Here is a 22971-nt window from a genome sequence, read left to right as displayed (position 1 = left end):
ACCGTTCGCCAGCCAATCGCAGGGCACATAGAAACAACCATTCACACTCACATTCACACCTACGGGCAATTTAGAGTCCTCAATCAATCTACCACGCATGTTTTTGGGATGTGGGAGGAAACCGGAGTGCCCGGAGAAAACCCACACAGGCACGGGGAGAAGATGCAAGCTCCACACAGGCGGGGCCGAGATCAGAACCCCGGTCCCCAGAACTGTGAGGCAGATGTGCTAACCAGTTGTTCACCGTGCCGCAGCGTAATAAAGTGGAGATTTTTTTCCCCCTTTTGCATATTAAATTAGCGATTGGTGTTGTTGATGTTGGTGGCAACAGCATAGGATGGTAATATAAACTGGGTTCAGGACAGCATCCAGTCAAGGAGTCGAGGTTTGCTCACGCCGGAAGCTTCCGGTCGAGACGCAGAGGCCAAGTTAAAAATAAAAGCATAACACGGCATTGATGTCGAATGTATTATTGGTGGAGGAGCTTTTATCGTGAAGTTGGCCTCCGCCGTGCGTTTGTGACGTTCGGCGTGTTGCTTGGTGGGGGCACTAGTGGGGGAACATGAGGGCAAAAAAATGGTTGCCTTTACTTCCCCTTTAAAATAAGATGTCCACCAAACAACGGTTTTATGATGACAGTTTGAGCCCCCAAGCCAAACAAATGCAAGACCCCAGATCCAGTTCAACTTTAAAGGTTCCACTGTAGTAACTACATAGTTCATATTTATATCTCATATCTTATAGACAACACAGGCACTAATGTTGTCTACTGAGTGTGTCTACAGCTTGATGGGTGTGTTGTAGTTTCGTTACAGAGTCAACATACAGAACGGTGCGTGACACTAAAATGAATCACGATCAATAAACAGAGTCTGCATTAGTCTTTTGAGTTTATCTCTCCATGCAGATACGTACATAATTGTCTTCAGTGGTTTTGGGCAACAACTAGAGCCAGCTCATTCCAACAAGCCTTCATCTGGTACATTTAGACAGCTCAAGCAGATGTCCGCGTTGAGGCCACATGCTTACATCAGTCATGGATATTTCCATTTTATGAGGTGGGGGAAACATAAAAAGTTAAGAAATATGTGACTGAACTCCAACATACTGTAACCATGCCCTGAAGGCACCTGGAAGTTTGGTATCCATGCAACTGTTGAGTTGCCATGTCATTCCATTTTTCATCATACGATAAAAACTATTTTAAATACTTTAAATAGGATTGAAATGTCTATGAGACACCTTTATGTTTCATAAATACATCACCATTTAGTGTCTTCCTTTTCATTTAGAAAATTATATAAACATCGGGAGGTTATAAATATTATATTTGGAACTCAAAGAGGCATTTAATTGTCAGTGATTGAAATGAAGCATTAAATAATGATATAAAATGCATTATAGAATAAACTGAATGAATGACATTAAAGACAGCGTATGGGATTTATTGGTCAGAAAATTAACTCAATATGTATAGTAATGTCCTGATTAATGTAGAATTAACATCTTCAAAAGAGCCCTTTGCATCTACAAATAGTCCTCTTATGGGACACACTACGCTTCTGCAGTTGTCCAGTACTAACCAAAAACTGATGAGTCGGGTCTTTGCGGCACCATCTGAGTCAACCACAGGTATGAGCCACACGCATGCAAACCTTGGCAGAAGTTCCTACTGTATTTAAAGCAAACCTTTCAAGATTCTCCCCTAAATTGTGTCAAGTCCTTTGGATCCTACATTGAAGGAGTGATATGTAGTGGTGGTTGGAAGGCACTTTCACGTGTATGTGACTCACTTTTGCAGATTATTATCTTTTTCTTCAATCATTCACTTGCAGTTAGCTTCACAGCCACTAAATCCTACACACTGGTCCTTTAATTTCTGTTATCTTAACGGAGAAAAAAACAACTATTGCAGAAGGACATTATACACATTTATGTAATAAAAAACACAAAGTGATGCAATGAGTGACCTCTCTTTTACTTCTTTATCTTGCTCCAAATTTAGCCAATGTCTAATTTTATTGTCTTACTGACAAGTGAGCCTTCCTACTATCTGACACCACTCAATGAACAGTACTGTGCAAAACTCTTAAGGCCACCATTATAGTATTAGTATATTATTTTGGTAATGCTATAATGACCATCTGTGCTTGGCTAGCGACCAGTTCAGGGTGTACGTACCCTGCCTCTTGCCCCAAGTCAGCTGGGATAGGTTCCAGTTCACCTGCGACTGTAGTGAGGATAAGCTTAAAACTGTTTCTCCACCTCAGCTGGACGGATTTTTGGGGCGTATTTAAAAAGTAGCCCTGTCACAAAAGCAGGATGGGGCGTATACTTTCTGGGCCTCCCCTACTACATAAACGGCAAGCTCCCTTATTCCACGCAGTGGCCATTCATAATAACTTGTCCCAGTTCTACCAGTATAGTGTGCAGTTAGCCATCAAATTATGACTACAGCTCCGGCGGCCCCTTGCCAACCCGTCAGCGGCCGGAGGTCCGGCAAAACAGCGTTAGGGTCGTCATCCTCACAGTGGCCAGCCGCAATGTCGCGGAGCAAGGTGAAGGAGGGGGAAAAAAATAATCCAAGGGGACCAAGGTGCACACACAGCTGTGGCCGCATGTGGTGCACCCTGCAGCGGCCACAGTAGCGCGACACATGGCTCGCTGAATTCTCGGCGCCCACAGCGTCTGGAAGCTGTCCACCATAGTAAGGAACTGCAACTGTGTAAGCCTGTGAACATCAGCCCACAGCATCTGGATGCTGAAAGAACATCTCAACTCTTTACCATTTTGAAGCCTGATTTCACATACTTATGTAGTTTTTTTTTTTTTTTTTCATTCACATTTGTCCAGTTTGTTAACAATACTCTTCATACACTCCTTGAAGTCTCGGCGCCCTTTGCACAATGGTCATTGCACCGGACTATTGCAATATTAGTCAGTCGAACTGCTCTAAGTGCTAGAGGACTCTGCATCTTTTGCACAATTGTCCCCCCCCAAAAAAATAAAAAATAAATAAAAAATTACCGGCATTACCAGACAACTTGCAACCCTTTATTGCTCAGTTTTATTTATAATTTTTTTATTTGTCAATGTCTTTATGTCACAAAAGTATTCTCTGTCAATTGACTGTCTGTTGTCGTACTAGAGCGGCTCCAACTACCGGAGACAAATTCCTTGTGTTTTTTTTTTAACATACTTGGCAAATAAAGATGATTCTGATTCACTGTGGTGTTTCAAATTTACATGACAGTTTTTTTAGTGACTTTAGTGGGACTTTCAGGAAGTAAAATTTATGAATTTTATAGACATTTTAAAGGCTATTTCGATCAAATTAAAAACCTTTCCTTCCATGACCACCAAGAGTGGGCGATGTGGATTGAATATTATATCACAATATTTTGAGAGGTGACACGGTTTTCTCCGGACACTCCGGTTTCCTCCCCAAAACATGCATGAATTGGAGACTCTAAATTGCCCCTAGGTGTGAAAGTGAGTGCAAATGGTTGTGTGTTTGTATGTGCCCTGCAATTGGCTGGCAACCAGTTCAGGGTGTACCCCGCCTCCTGCCCGATGATAGCTGGGATAGGCTCCAACACGCCCGTGACCCTAGTGAGGAGAAGTGGCTCAGAAAATGGATGGATGGAATATTTTGAGAATGTTTGTGAGCATATTTTTTAATTACTGTGGAAGTATGGAACATTTTTACAATTAATGCAGCTCGGAGGTCGGAGTTTTATTAATGCAAACTCACTAAAGCTACCTTATGTATACCCGACAAAATCCATCTATCCAATTTCTACATCTTATCCGCATTAGGGTTGATGGTGATGATGCTAATTCTCAAAAACATTGTCAAGGGACATGACGGAATTGCATTTTATGAAGAAAACATTATTTCTAAACTGTGCAACAGCCTGGATAACATTTTTGTGGGGAAAAACATTGTGTGGAGTAGGAAGTACAAAGTATGCCTTTCATTTAATGCTACAATAACACAGGCATGTTTATATATATATATATATATATATATATATATATATATATATATATATACACACACACACACACACACACACACACACACACACACACACTACTAAGGTCCTGAATCTCAAAATGTAAGACTATTTAAGGATCAGCATCAGCCTGTAGTAGATTCTTCCTGGATTGATGCAGTATTTATTTTGATTATTTTTTTTGATATCCTTGTTTTATAATGTTAAGTGATGACTGTTTAAAAATAAGAAAAGAAATAAAATTTAAAAAAAAAGAACAAAACTGCAAAGCCAGAGGTGGCCTACGACTTGTACACAGTAGTGTATACGTAAGTAGGGTGTCCAGAATATTAAAGTCCAGTTCAAAACCATTGCAGACTATGAACTCAATAACAAAGACTGAACAACATCCAAATTTATGGGAAAGCTGTTGTGTAAAATAAGGGGACGTAAAGCAGCGTCCTTTGGATGTAATTTGACCTTGGCTTAGTCAAGTGATAATTGCAAACTTTAAAAATATGTCCAGTTAAATGAAAGCAAATGTCAAACATTTGGCAGTGACAGAGGACGGAATGAGGAGGCGCAAGCTGTGAAACAACAACTATTCTTTGAGTAGATATAATTTTGGTTGCAGGTGAAGAGGAGCCGAGTGTATGATGATGATGATTAAATGGATGAAGACATATTTAGTGTCATGTCCCCCCCTTCCTTCTTTTACACACCGCCTTACGCACGAGTTTTTCGCTCTTATCACGCGGCCATTTGTCCTTGTGTTTACTGCATGAATCACCGCATGCCAGATTGCTGACAGGTGTGACTTGACACATTACATGTCATAAAGTTGTCCCTTTTGGTTGCCATGACAGTGACATAGTGCTGCGTTATAAAATGAACACGATGCTAAGAGAAAATACCATATATTCATGTTTTAAATGCATTACTTCCTTATCTTTGTCTTACCTTTGCAGTTCCAGTTTCTTTCTTCCACAACACGACTGAGACATAAAGATGATGGAAAGGTGGTGGGTGGAAGACAAACAGCACAAACACAGCTTCCACTGAAAGTTAAATTAGCTACACGTGGGGAATAGGTAAACCTAACCTAAATTCATCCATCTTTGTTTTTATCAGGTGTACAGAAGGACCCGCTCACACACTCCAATTGCTGATCCCAAATGCACTAAAGATCTGGTTCAGGTGGAAATCTAAGGGCAAGATGGTCCCGCTTTCATGCTTTCCCTACTTTCCTACTTCCCTGGTCCTTTCAGTGTGTGTGATGTGTGTGTGTGTTGTGTGTCTTGTCACGTGTAGTTCTGTCTATCGAAGCTGCGGAATGCTGAGGGAGCGGCCAGCTTCCTCATGGAGAGGCTGTCAGTCTTGGCTGTGTCAGGCCGTGCCCCGGACTTGCTCCTGAGGAAGGGGTTTCTGGTTCCTGCCAGACCCCGAGCCCCGGGCCCAGGCCCCCTTTCTGCGCCCAGACCCGGTCCCCTCTCCATCCTTTCACTCACCGACAGGCTCTTCCTGTGCGGAGGGGCCAGCGTGAGCGCAGGATGGGAGTCGTCTGAAGAACAGCTGTTCGCTCGCTCCAGCCTGGAGAAGGGGGCGCAGAGAGGGGCCCTGCCGGGTCCGCTGAGAGTCCCCAGTCGAGGGGTGTCAGGGACTGGATTCAGGTCCTCGGGGTCCTCCGGATCAGACTCTGTTTGACTGAGCTCGGCCTCTCTCTCTGGATGAGAGGAGCCAATGTCTGAGGGCTTATCAAAAGTGAAAGAGGTGGAGCCTCCGGGGGAGTGCGAGCGTTCTACGGGGGTGTACGGTGAGGAGACGCAGCGCGTGTCGATGCAGTCAGTGATGCTGGTGTACTCTGCAGCTTTTACCTGGACGCCCGCACCCAGTCCGCCGTAACAGCTCCTCGTCGTGAACATGAGGCTGTGGGACTTGACCAAAGGAGGCTCTTCCAGGAAGGATGTGCCCACTGTGGAGAGGAGGCGGCTGCTCTTCGAGCGCTCCAGCGGTCCAGCCGAGGGGGGCGGCGACGGGTCTGTGTCCCAAGGGGGAATGGTGGTGTCAGGTAACAGGTGAGCTGAACACAGGGACAAATCAGCTGCCGCGCTGTCGTCAAACATGGCTGCGGCTGTCCCGTTGCTGCCCGCACCGCCCTCCGAGTGCCTGTCGCCCAAACCACTGGTGGTGGCGCTGCTGAAGTCTCGGCCTCCCGGCAGCACCGTCTCGACGATCTCAGACTGCACTGACGCTTCTCTATGGAGGGGCGGGACCACACGCAGTGGATTCAGAAAAAGCTCTGCGGGTGCCACCTCCTCAGAAGTAGAGACATAGATATCGATGCATGACGATGGACGGTGCTGCTGGGAGACTGACAGCGTCGCCAGTGGCAGGGGCTTAGACTCTTTGGTGGCGGCAGACGACGACACAGATTGCGAGCTGTTGGCTCGATGGAGACTAAGCGAACGCTCTTTGAAGAAGCTGTCGACCCGTTCGGCGCCACTCGCACGTTCGATGCCGCGACCGCCTCCAACGTAAAACGAATGGCTTCTCGTCCGTGGCGCCATGCTGGTGGGAGACGGAGGGGACATGGAGCCCTCGCCGGTGCACTCGAGCGCCTCCTGCAGGCGGTACGCGTTCCCCTCTGTGCTATTGAAGCTGCTTTGGCGAAGAATGTAGGCCGCGTCTGGACACTCTCCTTGGCGGAGGATGTATGCCGAGTCAGTACAGTCAGACGACGTCCGAGATCGAACTTTGTTGACTTCCCCGCGTTCGACACCCGTTACACGCTCCAAGGCCACTGCGATGCGTCCGATCAACTCCTCCATTTGTGCTAGGCGGATGTCAACCGTCTGCAGCGAGGCCTTCATGAAGTGCTCCCTCTCGTTGACTTCCTCAAGACGCATCGCCATGTTCTCCACCCTGACAACAGTAATTATTAAAATATATATCAGTAAGAAGTACGTATGTGACAATTGAATACATTTTCTTGATTGATCATGTGGAAAATGAACTATCAATTCTTCAATTAATTGTTATCATTATTAATTGTTGTTATTGTACTCCTGTTTTGTTGAAGAAGTTGGAAACAGTGAGGATGTAGCTTTCTATAGCAGACGCCATTTTCTTCTTTACACTGGCCTGTGTGATACAGTATGGCCTCAAAATGAGGGCAGCACAATATTTTGTTTGAGCATCGTCATCGCGTTGTACGTGTGTGCAAGGGTCTGCAGCGATGTTGGTGTGCTGTTATATACAGTAAATCAAATGTAATATTAACAGTGACCAGCAGAGGGACCTGTTTGGACATGCTAATAAGATTAGCACCCATGTTACGGTAAATTATAACACGTCAAACAACACACGGAGCAGCACAGAGCGTTTTATACTTATCTCCTTGTCTGATAACTACGAATTAGGACACAGGAAATGATGTACAATTGCTGCATTTCCCATTTCGCTCTTCAGAATGAAACTAGGCTGGCAGAGATTTGCCTCCGGGAAAAAACGCTGTCCAAGTCAATGCACCCTATGTGACGCCCATCCAGTGCGCCCCCCTGAGATTTTGTTTTGGTTTTTTTCTCAAAACAGCATTTTTAAGTGTATGTGCCATGTGCACTGACTGTCAATTGCACACTTCTCGCCAATCGTAAAGGGAGGGTGGGCGAGTACCACCCCCCACAGAATGTCAACCTGGGCGGCTACCCATATCGGCTATATCAAAAATGCCAGTGGCAATATATATTGCAGTTCAAAAAATGAAAAAATTAAATAAAATCCCGTCATTTTTTTCCAATATCCTGCAGCCCTCCTCAAAATAAAATCTAGATTATTTTCACAAAAAAATTATTTCCAATTTTAATTGTTTTTTCCTCCTGCGCTCATAGAAAAAGCAAATGACAATCACAATATTCAGTGTCACTGACAATGTTCAGTACAATTGACTCCATGATTGCCTTCCATTTGGCTCTTGTCACTGGGAAATTGATTCTGTTCATGTTGTCTGTTTCTTAGTAGGAATTAGTCGCGAGTTGCTTTTTTGAAAAATAGTCACGAGAGGGGTCTTAAAAAAAGCGGTTAGCGTACGCAGTGCACGTCAACGGGATGAACTTTGAACTATGGAAGCTGCTAAAAAGAAAAAAATCTAATAAAATCTTGCTAATCGCTGATTTAGTTGAGACTAAATCAAAAGCGTCTCTACTAGTTTCTGCAAAGTGGTCAATTATTTCCGTTCAATTAGTAATGATACATTAATAAATTATTACGCTGACCCATACTACAATTACAGGAATATTTGATAACATCCTTATTCTAATGTTGACAGAACACAAAATGTAACCTTGTTTATAAAATAAGACACACCTTTCCGAAGTGACTCTGATCCTTTCGTCATTAGATGAGTGGAATCGGTCATCCTTCTCTCTGAAATATTCCTCTATACACTGCTCCTCAAAGTCGTGGACCTTCTTCAACTCATCCTCTGTGATGAAAAGCTCTGCGAATGACAAACATTTGCGGGTGTTACAACAGAGGCATATCAATGAACTATTAGAAAGTGTAAAGTTTTAAGTTGCTGATGTCTTGAGCAACAAGGTAAGACCTGTAATGTCGTAATTCTGAAAATGTTGACACTTAATAAAGATTTGCACTGTGATGTGATGTCAGAACTGCATTGCTTTCCAGCAAAACTCAGTGGGCATGGCGACCCCACTGAGATGAAAACTCCTGTCTCATTAACACTCCACGAAAATGGTGGGATGCCAGGAGCTCATCTTTAAGGACTAAAACAATGGAAAACGGTAACTAGTTGTGCGAAAGACGCTAGTCTACTTCCTTCCTATTCTCGAGGTGTCCCTGGGCAAGGCAGTTACCCCACCCTCCTAGCACATTTAAAACCAAAACGTTAAATTTTCTTTCATCAAAACATCAGTGCTTCATCGCCACTTACTCAGTCCATAATCCCTCTCGTCATCATCGTGCTTGCGCCAGCGACAACACAGGTGCTTGAGCACCATGGTGATGTGACTAAAGATGATGAGTGGAGGAGGAAGGACTGGGCGCTCATGGAAGGTCATGATGAGCTGGTAGCGCTGGAACTTCCAAACCTGGTTGGAGATGGACTTCACCTCGAAGAATGTATTGCTATGATAACACAATCATAGCAGGATGATGATGATTAGATCATTATGGCAGTAAACATCAGTTCATTTTCAAGAGTATCGTGAAATGTTCCTTGAGATAGCATCTGTAGTGAATTAGCACTGTATAAATAAAACTGACTCGACCTGACAACTGACATGTTGAAATACATCTGACTGCAGCGATCTTCTTCACACTTTGAGTGAGGGCTTTTAGTCGAATACAGGCTATCCTAAAAGTCACTATACACTTCCTTTTTTTCTATATCATTTCAGGTATCATCAGAGGCCATCAGCATTTCACAGCTTAGGCTATAAAGTCTTTGTAAGCATATCATTGGCTTGACCATGGCTTACCAATTGACATAGGAACAGCATTGCAAAAGAGGGGTAATGCATAACCGACTTCCGCATACGGCAAAACAGGTCAAAGCACTTCCTTCAGGTTCAGGTGACTGGCGGAGTCTTATGGCAGCAGTCTGGGACAAAGCATCTGTAGAAATATTCAACGTCTACACTGTCTTTTGTTTTACACAGGATATCTTGAAGAGCTACCAAAGATGACAATATCCAATGTTTAGGCTTTGCTTGTTTTTACATATATCATATTTGTATAAATAAATGACATACACAATTAACTTTAGTCCGAAGACACCAGCCGTAAAGAAAACAACGTTTTAGCAAGTTTGGGTTCAAACCATCATGTCATCAACCTGTAGTTATGCTAGTTATTGCAGCATACAAGTTTGCTAAACTGTTTTCTAGGTTTGGTCACGTGACATTCCGAATATAGTAAATAGACGCATGGCAAGAAGTTTTTTGTCCCTGACTACAGTTCAGCGCAAGCTTGAGAATCTTTATGACCGTCAGCCGGATTCCAGTCTAACCTCATCTGTCAGCCTATCCATCACCACAGCAAACAGGAAGGGGCTCAGGGCTGATCTCTGATGCACTCCCACCTCCACCTTAAATTCCTCTGTCACACATACAGCACACCTCACCACTGTTCTACTGCCCTCATAGATGTCCTGTATTATTCTAACATACTTCTCTGTCACTCCAAACTTCCGCATGCAGTACCACAGTTCCTCTCTGGGTACTCTGTCATAGTCTTTCTCTAGATCCACAAAGAGACAATGTAGCTCCATCTGACCTTCTCTGTACTTTTCCATCAACATCCTCAAGGCAAATAATGCATCTGTGGTACTCTTTCAAGGCATGAAACCATACTGTTGCTCGCAAATACTCACTTCTGTCCTGAGTCTAGCCTCCACTAGTCTTTCCCATAATTTCATTGTGTGGCTCAACAACTTTATTCCTCTATAGTTCCCACAGCTCTGCACATTTTATTTTTTTTTTTACAAGATGGCGCCTACCAGTGTGGCCGCCTCGGTAACGCGCTCTCTAGTATTGTCTTTGTTTTTGTGTTTTTTGTCCGTCTTTGGAGACCTTACACGACTCACTTACACAAGGGGAGACCTGCTAACCATCAAGGAGGCTACTCCGGACTTTCTGTCACCAACTTTCGAAAATCCGCTCAGTTTTTTCCCCGAGTTACTCACCGGAGCGGCGTCCGCGGTTTTCGGCGCATGGATGCGGAAGCGGCGCCACAGAGGAAAACGAGCCGGCATTCAGGTGAAACTCCGCAAGAGAGGACACAGATTGGCGTTCCCGTCGATCCACCTCGTGAATGTACGCTCCCTACCCAACAAAATGGACGAGCTTCATCTTCTGTTGAAGACCAGTAAAGACTTCGGACGTTCCGCGGCCACGTGCTTCATGGAGACCTGGCTTTGCGACGCTGTACCCGATGGCGCCGTTACGCTTCCCGGCTTCAACATTCATCGAGCGGACCGCGACATGGAATCATCGGGGAAAACGAAGGGCGGCGGGATATGCCTCCATATAAACGAAAAAAGGTGTACGGACATCACGGTGCTCAGCACACACTGCAGCCCGCATTTGGAGTCGCTGTTTTTGAACTGTAAACCATTTTACTCGCCACGTGAGTTTGCATCGTTTATACTGGCTGGAGTCTATATTACACCGCAAGCTAACACGAACGCCGCATTGCTAACGCTCGTCGAACAAGTCAACGAAATTGAAAAAAAACACCCTGACTCACCCCTCATTATTCTCGGGGACTTTAACAAAGCTAAACTCAACCACGAACTCCCTAAATACAAGCAGCACATCGACTGTCCTACCAGGGAAAATAATACTTTAGACCACTGCTACACTACGGTAAAAAACGCATACCGTGCTATACCTCGTGCAGCCCTGGGCTCGTCTGATCACTGCTTAATTCACTTAATACCGACGTACAAGCAAGAACTTAAATGTGCGAAGCCTACAGTGAAAACAGTCAAAAAGTGGACCAATGAAGCAAAGATGGAACTTCAAAGCTGTTTAGACTGCACAGACTGGAGTGTCTTTGAAAATTCAGCCGGCAGCCTGGATGAATATACGGACACTGTCACATCCTATATCAGTTTCTGTGAAGAGGTTTGTGTACCAACAAAATCATTTCGGACATTCAACAACAACAAGCCGTGGTTCACTGCTAAACTTAAGCAGCTTCGCCAAGCTAAGGAAGACGCATATCAGAGCATTTAACAGATCTTTGGAAATGTGCGAAGTTCCATCCTGTTTCAAACGCTCCACCATCATTCCAGTCCCCAAGAAACCTGCAATCTCTGGTCTGAATGACTACAGGCCTGTCGCTTTGACATCTGTGGTCATGAAGTCCTTTGAACGTCTCGTGCTGGACCACCTCAAGAGTGTCACAGGTCCCCTGCTGGACCCCCTGCAGTTTGCCTACCAAGCGAACAGGTCTGCGGATGATGCAGTCAACATGGGACTGCACTACATCCTAGAACACCTCGACAGTGCAGGGACCTACGCGAGGATCCTGTTCGTGGACTTCAGCTCAGCGTTCAACACCATCATCCCTGAACTCCTTTCAACCAAGCTTCTCCAGCTCAGCGTCTCACCTGCCATCTGCCAGTGGATTTACAGCTTTCTGACGGGCAGGACACAGCAGGTCAGGCTGGGGGAGGCCACCTCATCCACACGCAGCATCAGCACTGGGGCGCCCCAAGGTTGTGTCCTCTCTCCGCTGCTCTTCTCTCTCTACACGAACGACTGCACCTCAGCGAACCCGACTGTCAAGCTCCTGAAGTTTGCAGATGACACCACTGTCATCGGCCTCATCAAGGACGGTGACGAGTCTGCATATCGACAGGAAGCGGAGCGGCTGGAGCTGTGGTGTGGCCGACACAACCTGGAGCTGAACACGCTCAAGACAGTAGAGATGATCGTGGACTTCAGGAGGCATCCTTCGCCACAGCTGCCCCTCACGTTGTCCAGCTGCCTTGTGTCAACCGTCGAGACCTTCAAGTTCCTGGGAATTACAATCTCTCAGGACCTGAAGTGGGCGGACAACATCAACTCCGTCCTCAAAAAGGCCCAGCAGAGGATGTACTTCCTGCGGCTTCTGAGAAAGCACAGCCTGCCATTGGAGCTGCTGAGACAGTTCTACACAGCGGTCATCGAATCAGTCCTGTGTTCTTCCATCACAGTCTGGTTTGGTGCTGCTACAAAAAAGGACAAACTCCGACTGCAACGGACAATCAAAACTGCTGAAAGGATTGTCGGTACCCCCCTACCCACCATTGAGGACTTGCACGCTGCCAGAACTAAGACAAGGGCGTGCAAAATCCTCTCGGACCGTCTGCACCCCGGTCACCGGCTCTTCCAGCTCCTTCCCTCAGGTAGGCGCTACCGATCAACGCAAACTAGAACTAGTAGACATTCCAACAGCTTCTTCCCTCTTGCGATCAACTTCTTAAACACCTAACCTATAATTCCATTACAACAAGCTGGCAATTTTTTGACTTGAGTTCGTTGTCACATTTCTGTGGGGCCAATTATGTATTACTCGTGCACTCACTGTAGTTGTCTCGCCATGCTGCACTATTTGCATATACTGGCCACTCATGCCAGAGTAGCATCTTCTCCATTTGCACACTGATTGAGGAGTATCTGTAACATTTGCACAACCAACATTGTCCCAGATGATCGCACTACTCGTCACTTTAAACCGCATACACTCCTTGAAGTCTCACCGCCCTTTGCACAATGGTCATTGCACCGGACTATTGCAATATTAGTCGTTCGAACTGCTCTAAGTGCTAGAGGACTCTGCATCTTTTTGCACAATTGTTTTTTGTCAATGTCTTGATGTCCCCAAAGTGTTCTGCAAATTGACTGTCTGATGTACTAGAGCGGCTCCAACTACCGGAGACAAATTCCTTGTGTGTTTTGGACATACTTGGCAAATAAAGATGATTCTGATTCTGATTCTGATTCTGATCACCCTTGTTCTTAAAAATGGGCACCAGCACACATTTCCTCCATTCCTCAGGCATCTTCTCACCCGCTAGAATTCTGTTGAACAAGCTGGTCAAAAACTCCACAGCCACCTCTCCTAGATGCTTCCATATGTCCACAGGAATGTCATCAGGACCAACTGCCTTTCCATTTTTCATCCCCTTTAATGCCTTTCCAACTTCCCTCTTACTAATCATTGCCACTACCTGGTCCACCACACTGGCCTCTTCTACTCTTCCTTCTCTCTCATTTTCCTCATTCATCAACTCTTCAAAGTATTCTTTCCATCTGTCTAGCACACTATTGGCACCAGTCAACACATTCCCATCCTTAATCACCCTAACCTGCTGCACATCCTTCCCATCTCTATCCCTCTGTCTGGTCAACCTGTAGAGATCCTTTTCTCCTTCTTTAGTGTCCAACCTGGCATACAATTCATCATATGCCTCTTGTTTGGCCTTTTCCACCTCTACCTTTGCCCTACGTCGCATCTCAATGTATTCTTTCTCCTCTCCTTGGTCCTCTCAGTGTCCCACTTCTTCTTAGCTAATCTCTTTCCTTGTATGATTTCCTGTACTGTGAGGTTCCACCACCAAGTCTCATTCTCTCCTTTCCTGCCAGAAGATACACCAAGTACTCTCCTGCCTGTTTCTCTGATCACCTTGGCTGTCGTGGTCCAGTCTTCTGGAAGCTCCTCCTGCCCACAGAGAGCCTGTCTCATCTTTTCTCGAAAAGCTGCACAGCACTCTTCCTTTCTCAGCTTCCACCACACGGTTCTCTGCTCTGCATTTGTCTTCTTAATTTTCCTCCCCACCACCAGAGTCATCTTACACACCACCATCCTATGCTGTCTCGCCACACTCTCCCCTACCACTACCTTACAGTCTGTAAACTCCTTCAGATTACATCGTCTGCACAAGATGTAAGCCACCTACATGCTTCTACCTCCCATCTTGTAGGTCGTCCTATGTTCCTGCCTCTTCTGGAAAAAAAGTGTTCACTACAGCCATTTGCATCCTTTTTGCAAAGTCTACCACCATCTGTTCCTCCAGGTTCCTTTTCTGGATGCCGTACTTACCCATCACTTCTTCATCACTCCTGTTTCCCTCACCAACATGTTCATTACAATCTGCACCAATCACGACTCTCTCTCTGTCTGGGATGCTCAGAACTACTTCGTCTAGCGCCTTCCAGAATTTCTCTTTCACCTCTAAGTCACATCCTACCTGTGGGACATAGCCGCTAATCACATCATACATAACACCCTCAATTTCAAGTTTCAGCCTCATCACTCGATCTGATACTCTTTTCAACTCCAAGACATTCTTAGCTCTTCCTTTAAAATAACCCCTACTCCATTTCTCCTCCAATCTATACCATGGTAAAATAATTTAAACCCTGCCCCTAAACTTCTAGCCTAACTGCCTTTCCACCTGGTCTCCTGGACACACAATATATCAACCTTTCCCCTAATTATCATGTCAACCAATTCCCGAGATTTTCCTTTCATAGTCCCAACATTCAAAGTCCCCACATTCAATTCAACGCTCTGTGCTTTACTCTTCTCTTTCCGCCGAAGAACCCGCTTTCCACCTCTCCTTCGTCTTCGACCCACAGTAGCTGAATTTCCACCGGCGCCCTGCAGCTTAATGGTGTCGGGGGCGGATATTGTTACCACCACCGATCCGGTATGGAATTCTTTAGATGAACGCTCATATTTGTTTGGCAAAGTTTTAAGCCGGAAGCCCTTCCTGACGCAACCCTCTGCATTTATCCGGACTTGGGACCGGCCTGCAGTTTGCACTGGCTTGTGCCCCCCATAGCACTGCATTACCCACTGTGTGTGCGTGTGTGTGTGTGTGACACACACACACACACACACACACACATATATACATATATATACACCCACATATATATACATATATACACACGCATATATATACACACACACACAGATATATATACACACACACACATATATATATATACACACACACACACACACATATACACACACACACACACACACACGTGTGTGTATATATATATATATATATATTATTATATAAAGATTATCTCAATTTTTTCAACAGAAACTATCAACATCTTATGTAAAAAACACACATGCATACACGCAGGAATTGTATGTCTGTGTAAATAATGTATCATCATAATCATTCGCTTGAACCTTTTGAACAAACTGAAGTCGAGAAACTTGCCATGGATAGTGTGTATAGTGACTTTTGGGACACCCTGTATATGATGACCAGCACTAGATAATTTGAAAGATATTTGAAATAAGATGTTTGAGGTAGCCACACTTTAGAACGGTACCGTATACTATAAGCAAACACTCAAGTTATCTTTTTAAATTTATCTTGAAGTCTAAACATTAGGGCTACATACTGTACACAGTAATATTAATTCATTAATTTTCTATACCGTTGAGCCAATTAGGGCAACTGGAGCCTATCCCAGCTGACTTTAAGCAAGAGACAAGGTACACTCTGGACTGCTCAGCAGTCAATTGCAGGACATCCGTTAAAAAAGTGACATTTCGAAGCTGTTGTCATAAACAGATCTACTTGTAACATGGACAAGATAGGTCAGGTGTCTTACGTACTTGAACACAGCGATGAGGAGATTGACCAACAGTATATTGGCCACCAGCAGATAGCAGGCCATGATGGCTGGGACAATCCAGGCGCCTGTCTTACATGGAGGCAAAGCAACCAGCACTCCATCCTCAGTGGTGATGTTCTGCCCACAGGGAGCTGCACAACAAATGAAAGAAAAAAAGTCAATGCACAGAAAGCTGACATATGACATCAATAGAGCAAAAGTGCATAGGACACAGAAAAATTAAATAACAATTAAGCAAAACATGGCCATAATGTTAAAGGTGACAAAAGCAAGCAGAACTCAAGAAAAAACTGAAAAAACACAAAATTCATATTTTCTTTGCAAACAAACAAGAAGCATGTTTATTTTATGCTTCTCTTAATGAGTGTGCAGGGAACAAACAAACACACGTTCATCATGTTTTAACGCACAGTAGTCACAATATATTTAAACACATTGTTCATGTTTCAAATTTATTGTCACATCTGGGGTAGCTCAGCCATAGCGTTACTCGATGGCTGCTTTGGAATGTATTTAAGATACATTGAGTGTTTTTTCCATCTGTGATGGTTCAGTTGCTGTGGATTACCAGCGGAACAATCAGCCTCGGTTCTTGGTTTGTTTGCCTTTAAGTATTCATTCTAGTCATGCTCGTCAGTGTTCGACGTTCAATTGTTCACACAATGTAGCCCAAAGACAGAGAACTGAAGTAATTGTCTACTTTGAAAATTTTGGACACTCAAAATCAAGAACTCTGACAACTGAACCACGTGAAAAAACAGTTTACACATAATGACGGGTGGCTGATCATGATGCACTGAATTGCTTATTTATGCATCTCATTTTTCAGTCTGGTTTATGCTGCGTGCCTCTAGCAAGAAGCTGAGTCAGCAGTGAGGTAGGGTGATGTGTGGCTCGTGTGACTGATAAGTTTGACATGGCAATGGCACTTCTTCCAGTCAATCTTTTTAAAGTGACGGCTTCAAACCGATGGCAAGAAACATCAAGGGACTATCAGTAAGTTTCAACTTTGATAGTTCCCCTTGCTGTTGAAATGAAAAAAGAAAAAAAAGCAACCATGACAGACAGTGAAACACCTTATTTAAAAAGTGTTACTGCCATGTAATAATGGCTATAAAGCAGCCAGTGACAGGTAAAGTTGCAGACAGGAGGTGGCCTTCGGTCAAACTACAAGTAGGCCAAATATTCAAAATATTTACATCATCAAGTCCTAATCTTGCATTTGGTATAATACAGGGTGTCCCAAAAGTGTTGACAAAATTTCATAGTTTAATAACATAACACTTTCTTACTAATATGATCTCAGATTGATATATGTGTACAAACTTTGTTTTATGTTTTGTTCAGGGTTAAACAGAAAATCACAGAACACTCGCTACCACTCTTGTTCATGTTCCTTTATGCAGGTAAAATTCAGGCAAAATTGTCGTGAAATTGGTTATAAAGTGTATATCTGTTTGAATATGGTGCCAGAATTTTGATTGTTCATCTTTGAATTTTTTACAAGTTCTTGCTCCGACATTCACATGCCAAATGTCAAAATCTTTGGGATATCCCGTATTATTATGCAGTAGCTGACCCAAGACACCAATCAGGGCAACTTCAACCAAGTGTGTGGTGTTGCATGCACACTTCTGACCTCTAGTGGTAAAAGTGGGCACGGCGTGGAGGTAAAGTGAGGATGATGAAGCAGGGCGGGGAATTAAGGTCAATGTCATTATGAAATCTATATTGAGTAGATTTACTGGAATTTTGAGAGCACTGGGCAATGTGGGATGCACCACTACTACGCCAGGTTCCGAGAGTTCGTAAGTAATTTTCGACCAGCCAGAGTTTTTCATTCAGCCTGTGCTGTAACTTCCTACTATGAATATCTGAAAGACAGAATGAAAACATTATTTCAGATCTCTTCTCTTTGGGCCACTCCTCCCATAATGGACAACCAAACATATTCACAAAAGGAACAGCACACAAATGCAGTCTTGAACAGACCGATCACAGTCGATACTACAGGATGTGTTTGTTTCTCTACAGCGACATTAACATTCAAACACTAAGACAAACTAATACCAAAATGAAAGACTGATGTATAACTTGACAGAAAATGCACAGTTTGTGGCACAGAAACAGCATTTGATTGTTTTCCATCATGTACAGTCAAGCAGTATCTTTTATACTTGTAGAATCCGAGTTCCAAATTCTGCTCTGAGGAAAAAAACAAAAAACATCTACTGCTTGCTTGCTAGTTCTTGGTTGTGAACTTACGGTCAATCTGGTCAGCAAACACCTCCCCGTAGATCATCCAGTACGGCATGAAGAAGATGTTCCGTGCCAGCATCCAGGACGGGTCTTCGTTGGGGTTGAGGATGGCCTGCCGCGCCACCCCAAAGCTCATTAGGACCACCAACATGATGATCACAAAGTACATCATGTCGATCATCTGATGGAAGAGGAGAAGTGGAGAGAAGGAAGAAAGCGGTTCAAAAAGAGAAGGGAAGAAAGAAAAGAGGATTTTTACGGAAGGGCACACAGTGAACCATGTGGCGTCAACCACACGTCTGAAGCAAGAGTTTGATTAATGACTGCCTTCTTTTGCACTTCATGTTTCTCATTTCACGCGGAGCTTCGCTTGATCAATCAAACTTTAAATTAATTTACTTGAGGCTTAAACCTCGGCTAAATATTCAATCAGCCACTCTATCACTCCTAAAGTGATGAACGACGTTACCATACTTCCTTTAGAACCATTAGTCCTTAGTTAACCATGCAGTCAATCATCTTAAAGCCTTTGTTAAGCCTAAAATGTATATTCATTCATCAGAATTAGCACCCAAGATCCTCGATGGCAGCACAGTGGGCTAATGGTTGACGTCTGCACGGTTCTGAGGTGCCACGTTCGAATCTTGGCCTCTCTGTGTGGAGTTTGCATGTTCTCCCTGTGTTGGCGTAGGTTTTCTTTGGGTATTTTTCGCACATTCCCAAAACATGCATGATAGGTTCAATGAAGATATTAACTTGTCCATAGGTGTGAATGATAGTGTGAATGGTTGTTTGTCTGTATGTGCCCTACAATTGACTGGCAACCATTCCAAGGTGGACCACGCCTCTCACCCAAAATCAGATGGGATAGGCCAAGCTCACCCGCGACCTTAATGATGCCATAGAACATGGATGGATTGTTGGACTACTTAGGCAATAGCAATTCTTTCAGTTCTCTCTCCCCCTCCCATCTAAACTCATACAAATGTTAAAGAGAACACTGTACAGTGGGTACGGAAAGTATTCAGACCCCCTTAAAATTTTCATTGTTATATTGCAGCCATTTGCTAAAAGCATTTAAGTTCATTTTTTTTCAGCATTACTGTACACACAGCACCCCGTATTGACAGGAAAAAAACGGAATTGTGTAAATTTTTGCAGATTTATAAAAAAGGAAAACTGAAATATCACATAGCCAAAAGTATTCAGACCCTTTGCTCAGTATTTAGTAGAAGCACCCTTTTGAGCTAATACAGCCATGAGTCTTTTTGGGAACGATTTTTCAAACCTGGATTTGGGGATTCTCTGCCATTTCTCCTTGCAGATCCTCTCCAGTTCTGTCAAGTTGGATGGTGAACATTGGTGGACAGCCATTTTCAGGTCTCTCCAGAGATGCTCAATTGGGTTTAAGTCAGGGCTCTGGCTGGGCCATTCAAGAACAGTCACAGAGTTGTTTTGAAGCCACTCCTTCATTATTTTAGCTGTGTGTTTAGGGTCATTGTCTTGTTGGAAGGTGAACCTTTGGCCCAGTCTGAGGTCATGAGCATCCTGGAGAAGGTTTTCGTCCAGGATATCCCTGTACTTGGCCGCATTCATCGTTCCTTCGATTGCAACCAGTCGTGCTGTCCCTGCAGCTGAAAAACACCCCCACAGCATGATGCTGCCACCACCATGCTTTACTGATGGGACTGTATTGGACAGGTGATGAGCAGTGCCTTGTTTTCTCCACACATACCACTTAGAATTAAGGCCAAACAGTTCTATCTTGGTCTCATCAGACCAGAGAATCTTATTTCTCACAATCTTGGAGTCCTTCAGGTGTTTTTTTTTATTTTTAGCAAACTTCATGCGGGCTTTCATGTGTCTTGCACTGTGGAGATGCTTCCGTCGGGCCACTCTGCCATAAAGCCCCGACTGATGGAAGGGCTGCAGTGATGGTTGACTTTCTAGAACTTTCTCCCATCTCCCAACTGTGTCTCTGGAGCTCAGTGATCTTTGGGTTCTTCTTCACTTCTCTCACCAAGGCTCTTCTCCACCCATTGCTCAGTTTGGCTGGAGGGCCAGCTCTAGGAAGGGTTCTGGTCATCCCAAACGTGTTCCATTTAAGATTAACCAAACTTTGACTGGACAGGATGTCCTCAGTTTTATGATACCCCCGACCTACGATTCATCGTTACGAATGGTACACAATGAACTCGATTTTGCCTATTCTCTGATTCATTGATTGATTTATTTTGAGGGGATCTATCCTCTCTTATCCGCTTAAAACACCCACCCATTCTCTGTTTTTGTGCCATTTGCTGGGATCTTGGTGTCAAGGAAGTATGTTGAAGTGTTTTGTTTCCACATTGCTGCCATTTTGTGGCATCTATCGGCATATACAAACCATTTCATCATCCTCAGTTACTCACGGATTTGCGCTATTTGCTGCAGGGCTCCAATCACTATGTAAACATCACTGCATGTTTGATACTGCATCATGCCATTTCATGTTTTATGATACATTTAACTTTTTACACTTGGATGACAGGTAGGAATGTTAAAAAGCACAATGTTTGCACAAAAAAAGCTTTCCTCTCCACTTCCTTAAAATCGTCATGCATGCATTTTATTTTAGTTTTATTATATACTGCTCAGATGTTCCATTTCTGGATATGATGTTTTCACACTCCTGCCAAGTGGCTTGAAAAAGAAATACTAGCGGCTTTTCAAAGTTAGCACTGTGTAGTTCACGCTTGTACTTGTTTATCTGATTCCAGCCTACAATGTCTTCGAAATGACCTTACAAGTTTTGTGTGTGTGCGCCTTCTTCAAAGGTTTTACTGGCTCTTTCCCCAAAACCATCTGGCGTGCCAGGTTAATTATGGCTTAAATGAATTCAGAAGCTTGTGTTGCTTCTCTGTTTCCTCTGAACTACTTTGATTTCAAGGCAACCACAACATCATAGAGTATACACCAATTACCTGACAAAGTTGTTCCATACCCTCTCTAATTGCTGATTGTGTTATCAAAGAGAGCTGATGTAAAGGACCACATAATCACCACAAAAACAACTTCAAACAGTTTTGTCTTGAAAGGTCTGTGTCACAAGTTCTGATCTCTTCCACATCGAGCTTAGCGGCTCAATTAGTATTGCCTCAGCACCCCATACAAATGACACATTTTGTAATTATGCAAATCCGTGACCCTTATGTCACGTAACAGGAAAGGAGATCACGCTCCAGCTACATCTCACCATCTTGCCAATCATCATCACATAGGGACCCAGGTACTTGTTGACACCAAAGATGTCGAGCAGCCGGATGTACCAGTAGATGATGTTGACGCAATAGATGACCCGTCCATAGCTCATGAGCGGGGGATCCTGGAGACGCAGAACCATGCCGACAGAAAATATGAGGATGGCCATGAGGTCTGTGATGTTCCAATACTCCTGAAGCCACACCTTGACCTTCTGTAACAACTTCCCTGGCTCTGACATAAGGATCTAGAAGAGGGTTTGAGAGGAATTAGATCTGGGAAGGGATACCAGAGGAGGATGCTGAAATGTGTGAGAAAAGAATTGCAGGTAAATACATTAATGTGAGACTGAAATGGGAAGACACAAAGTAAATATACCCACTTGAGAAAGATAATTCTCAGTTTGACACTACCGCCACAATAACATGCGTAATGTAATACATCTGGAACCAATTGGATTGTCGCGACGAGTGTGATTATTATGCATTGCAGAAGGACTGCCAATAGAGGGCAGTGTGAGTTCACATATTTAGAGGCATTGTTCAACAAAGGTAGGTGACAGCATGATGAATGCTTCTCATACACTAACAAGATAAACAAGCCACAACCTAACACATTGTAGTTTCATTTGTCTACACTGCTCAATTTTCCTCTTTATTCGTTTTGGTTTATTTTGCAACATGTCCTCAATAGCCTCCTGACCCCATTTCTGTTCTCTTGCCTCTTCTCGTATCATTTTCTCTATTTATCATTCACTGTTTGATGACATGACGTAATGCTAAGCTTCAGTCACCGGCCACACACCTTCCTGAATTAAGCATCACTGTGTCATCAGTTCAGTGGGCAGAAGTGATTATTTGAACGTACTGTAATTGTGCATGTGTTGCATCAATGTGCACGTGAGGAGTACCTCTCTCATCTTCTCAATGCCATTTGTGAAGATGTAAGCGATGACGATCCACTCTTGAGGGGAAGGCCACAGGTCCATCTTGACCAGGACAATGTAGTTGAACAACATTAGGTAGCCCACGTAGGCCATCTGTAGCGGAAAGAAAATGCTGAGAATTGATACAATGCTAATATGCTAGCAGCTCTCTTGCTAACAAGATGGTAAGCAATATGAGCAGAGGAAGTATTAGGGCATGTGATAAGGGTGTTACATCTTGCCCTTTATTCAGGTACCATTTCAAATGACAATGGATAAAATGCTAACTTGCTAAGAGTTGCTATGCTAAAATATGCAAACAGTATAATAAAAAGATAAAGCATAGCAAGATAGCAAACTATGAAACAATAGC

At 43.8% G+C, this 22971-nt stretch overlaps 1 protein-coding gene across 2 annotated transcripts in view; it reads right to left on the bottom strand.

Annotated features, from left to right (window-relative positions):
* Positions 1 to 3574: 3574 nt before the first annotated feature.
* The window catches only part of trpm3 (transient receptor potential cation channel, subfamily M, member 3), a 158880-nt gene continuing 139483 nt past the window's right edge, over positions 3575 to 22971 (bottom strand). Inside the window, exons 20-27 of one of the 2 annotated variants that reach the window (XM_061672208.1) lie at positions 22584 to 22712; positions 21669 to 21920; positions 18440 to 18614; positions 17920 to 18048; positions 16155 to 16305; positions 8947 to 9140; positions 8361 to 8493; positions 3575 to 6920 (exon numbers count right to left, since the gene is read on the bottom strand). In XM_061672208.1, coding sequence (XP_061528192.1) covers positions 5300 to 6920; positions 8361 to 8493; positions 8947 to 9140; positions 16155 to 16305; positions 17920 to 18048; positions 18440 to 18614; positions 21669 to 21920; positions 22584 to 22712 — 2784 coding nt within the window. In that variant the 3' untranslated portion in view covers positions 3575 to 5299. The remainder of the gene's footprint in view (positions 6921 to 8360; positions 8494 to 8946; positions 9141 to 16154; positions 16306 to 17919; positions 18049 to 18439; positions 18615 to 21668; positions 21921 to 22583; positions 22713 to 22971) is intronic. The other variant, XM_061672209.1, reaches the window with a different exon arrangement.

The sequence above is a fragment of the Phycodurus eques genome, chromosome 3, assembly GCF_024500275.1.
Source record: "Phycodurus eques isolate BA_2022a chromosome 3, UOR_Pequ_1.1, whole genome shotgun sequence".
Lineage (NCBI taxonomy): Eukaryota > Metazoa > Chordata > Actinopteri > Syngnathiformes > Syngnathidae > Phycodurus > Phycodurus eques.
Note: the sequence above shows the minus strand (reverse complement) of the source record. Positions and strands in the feature narration are given on the sequence as shown.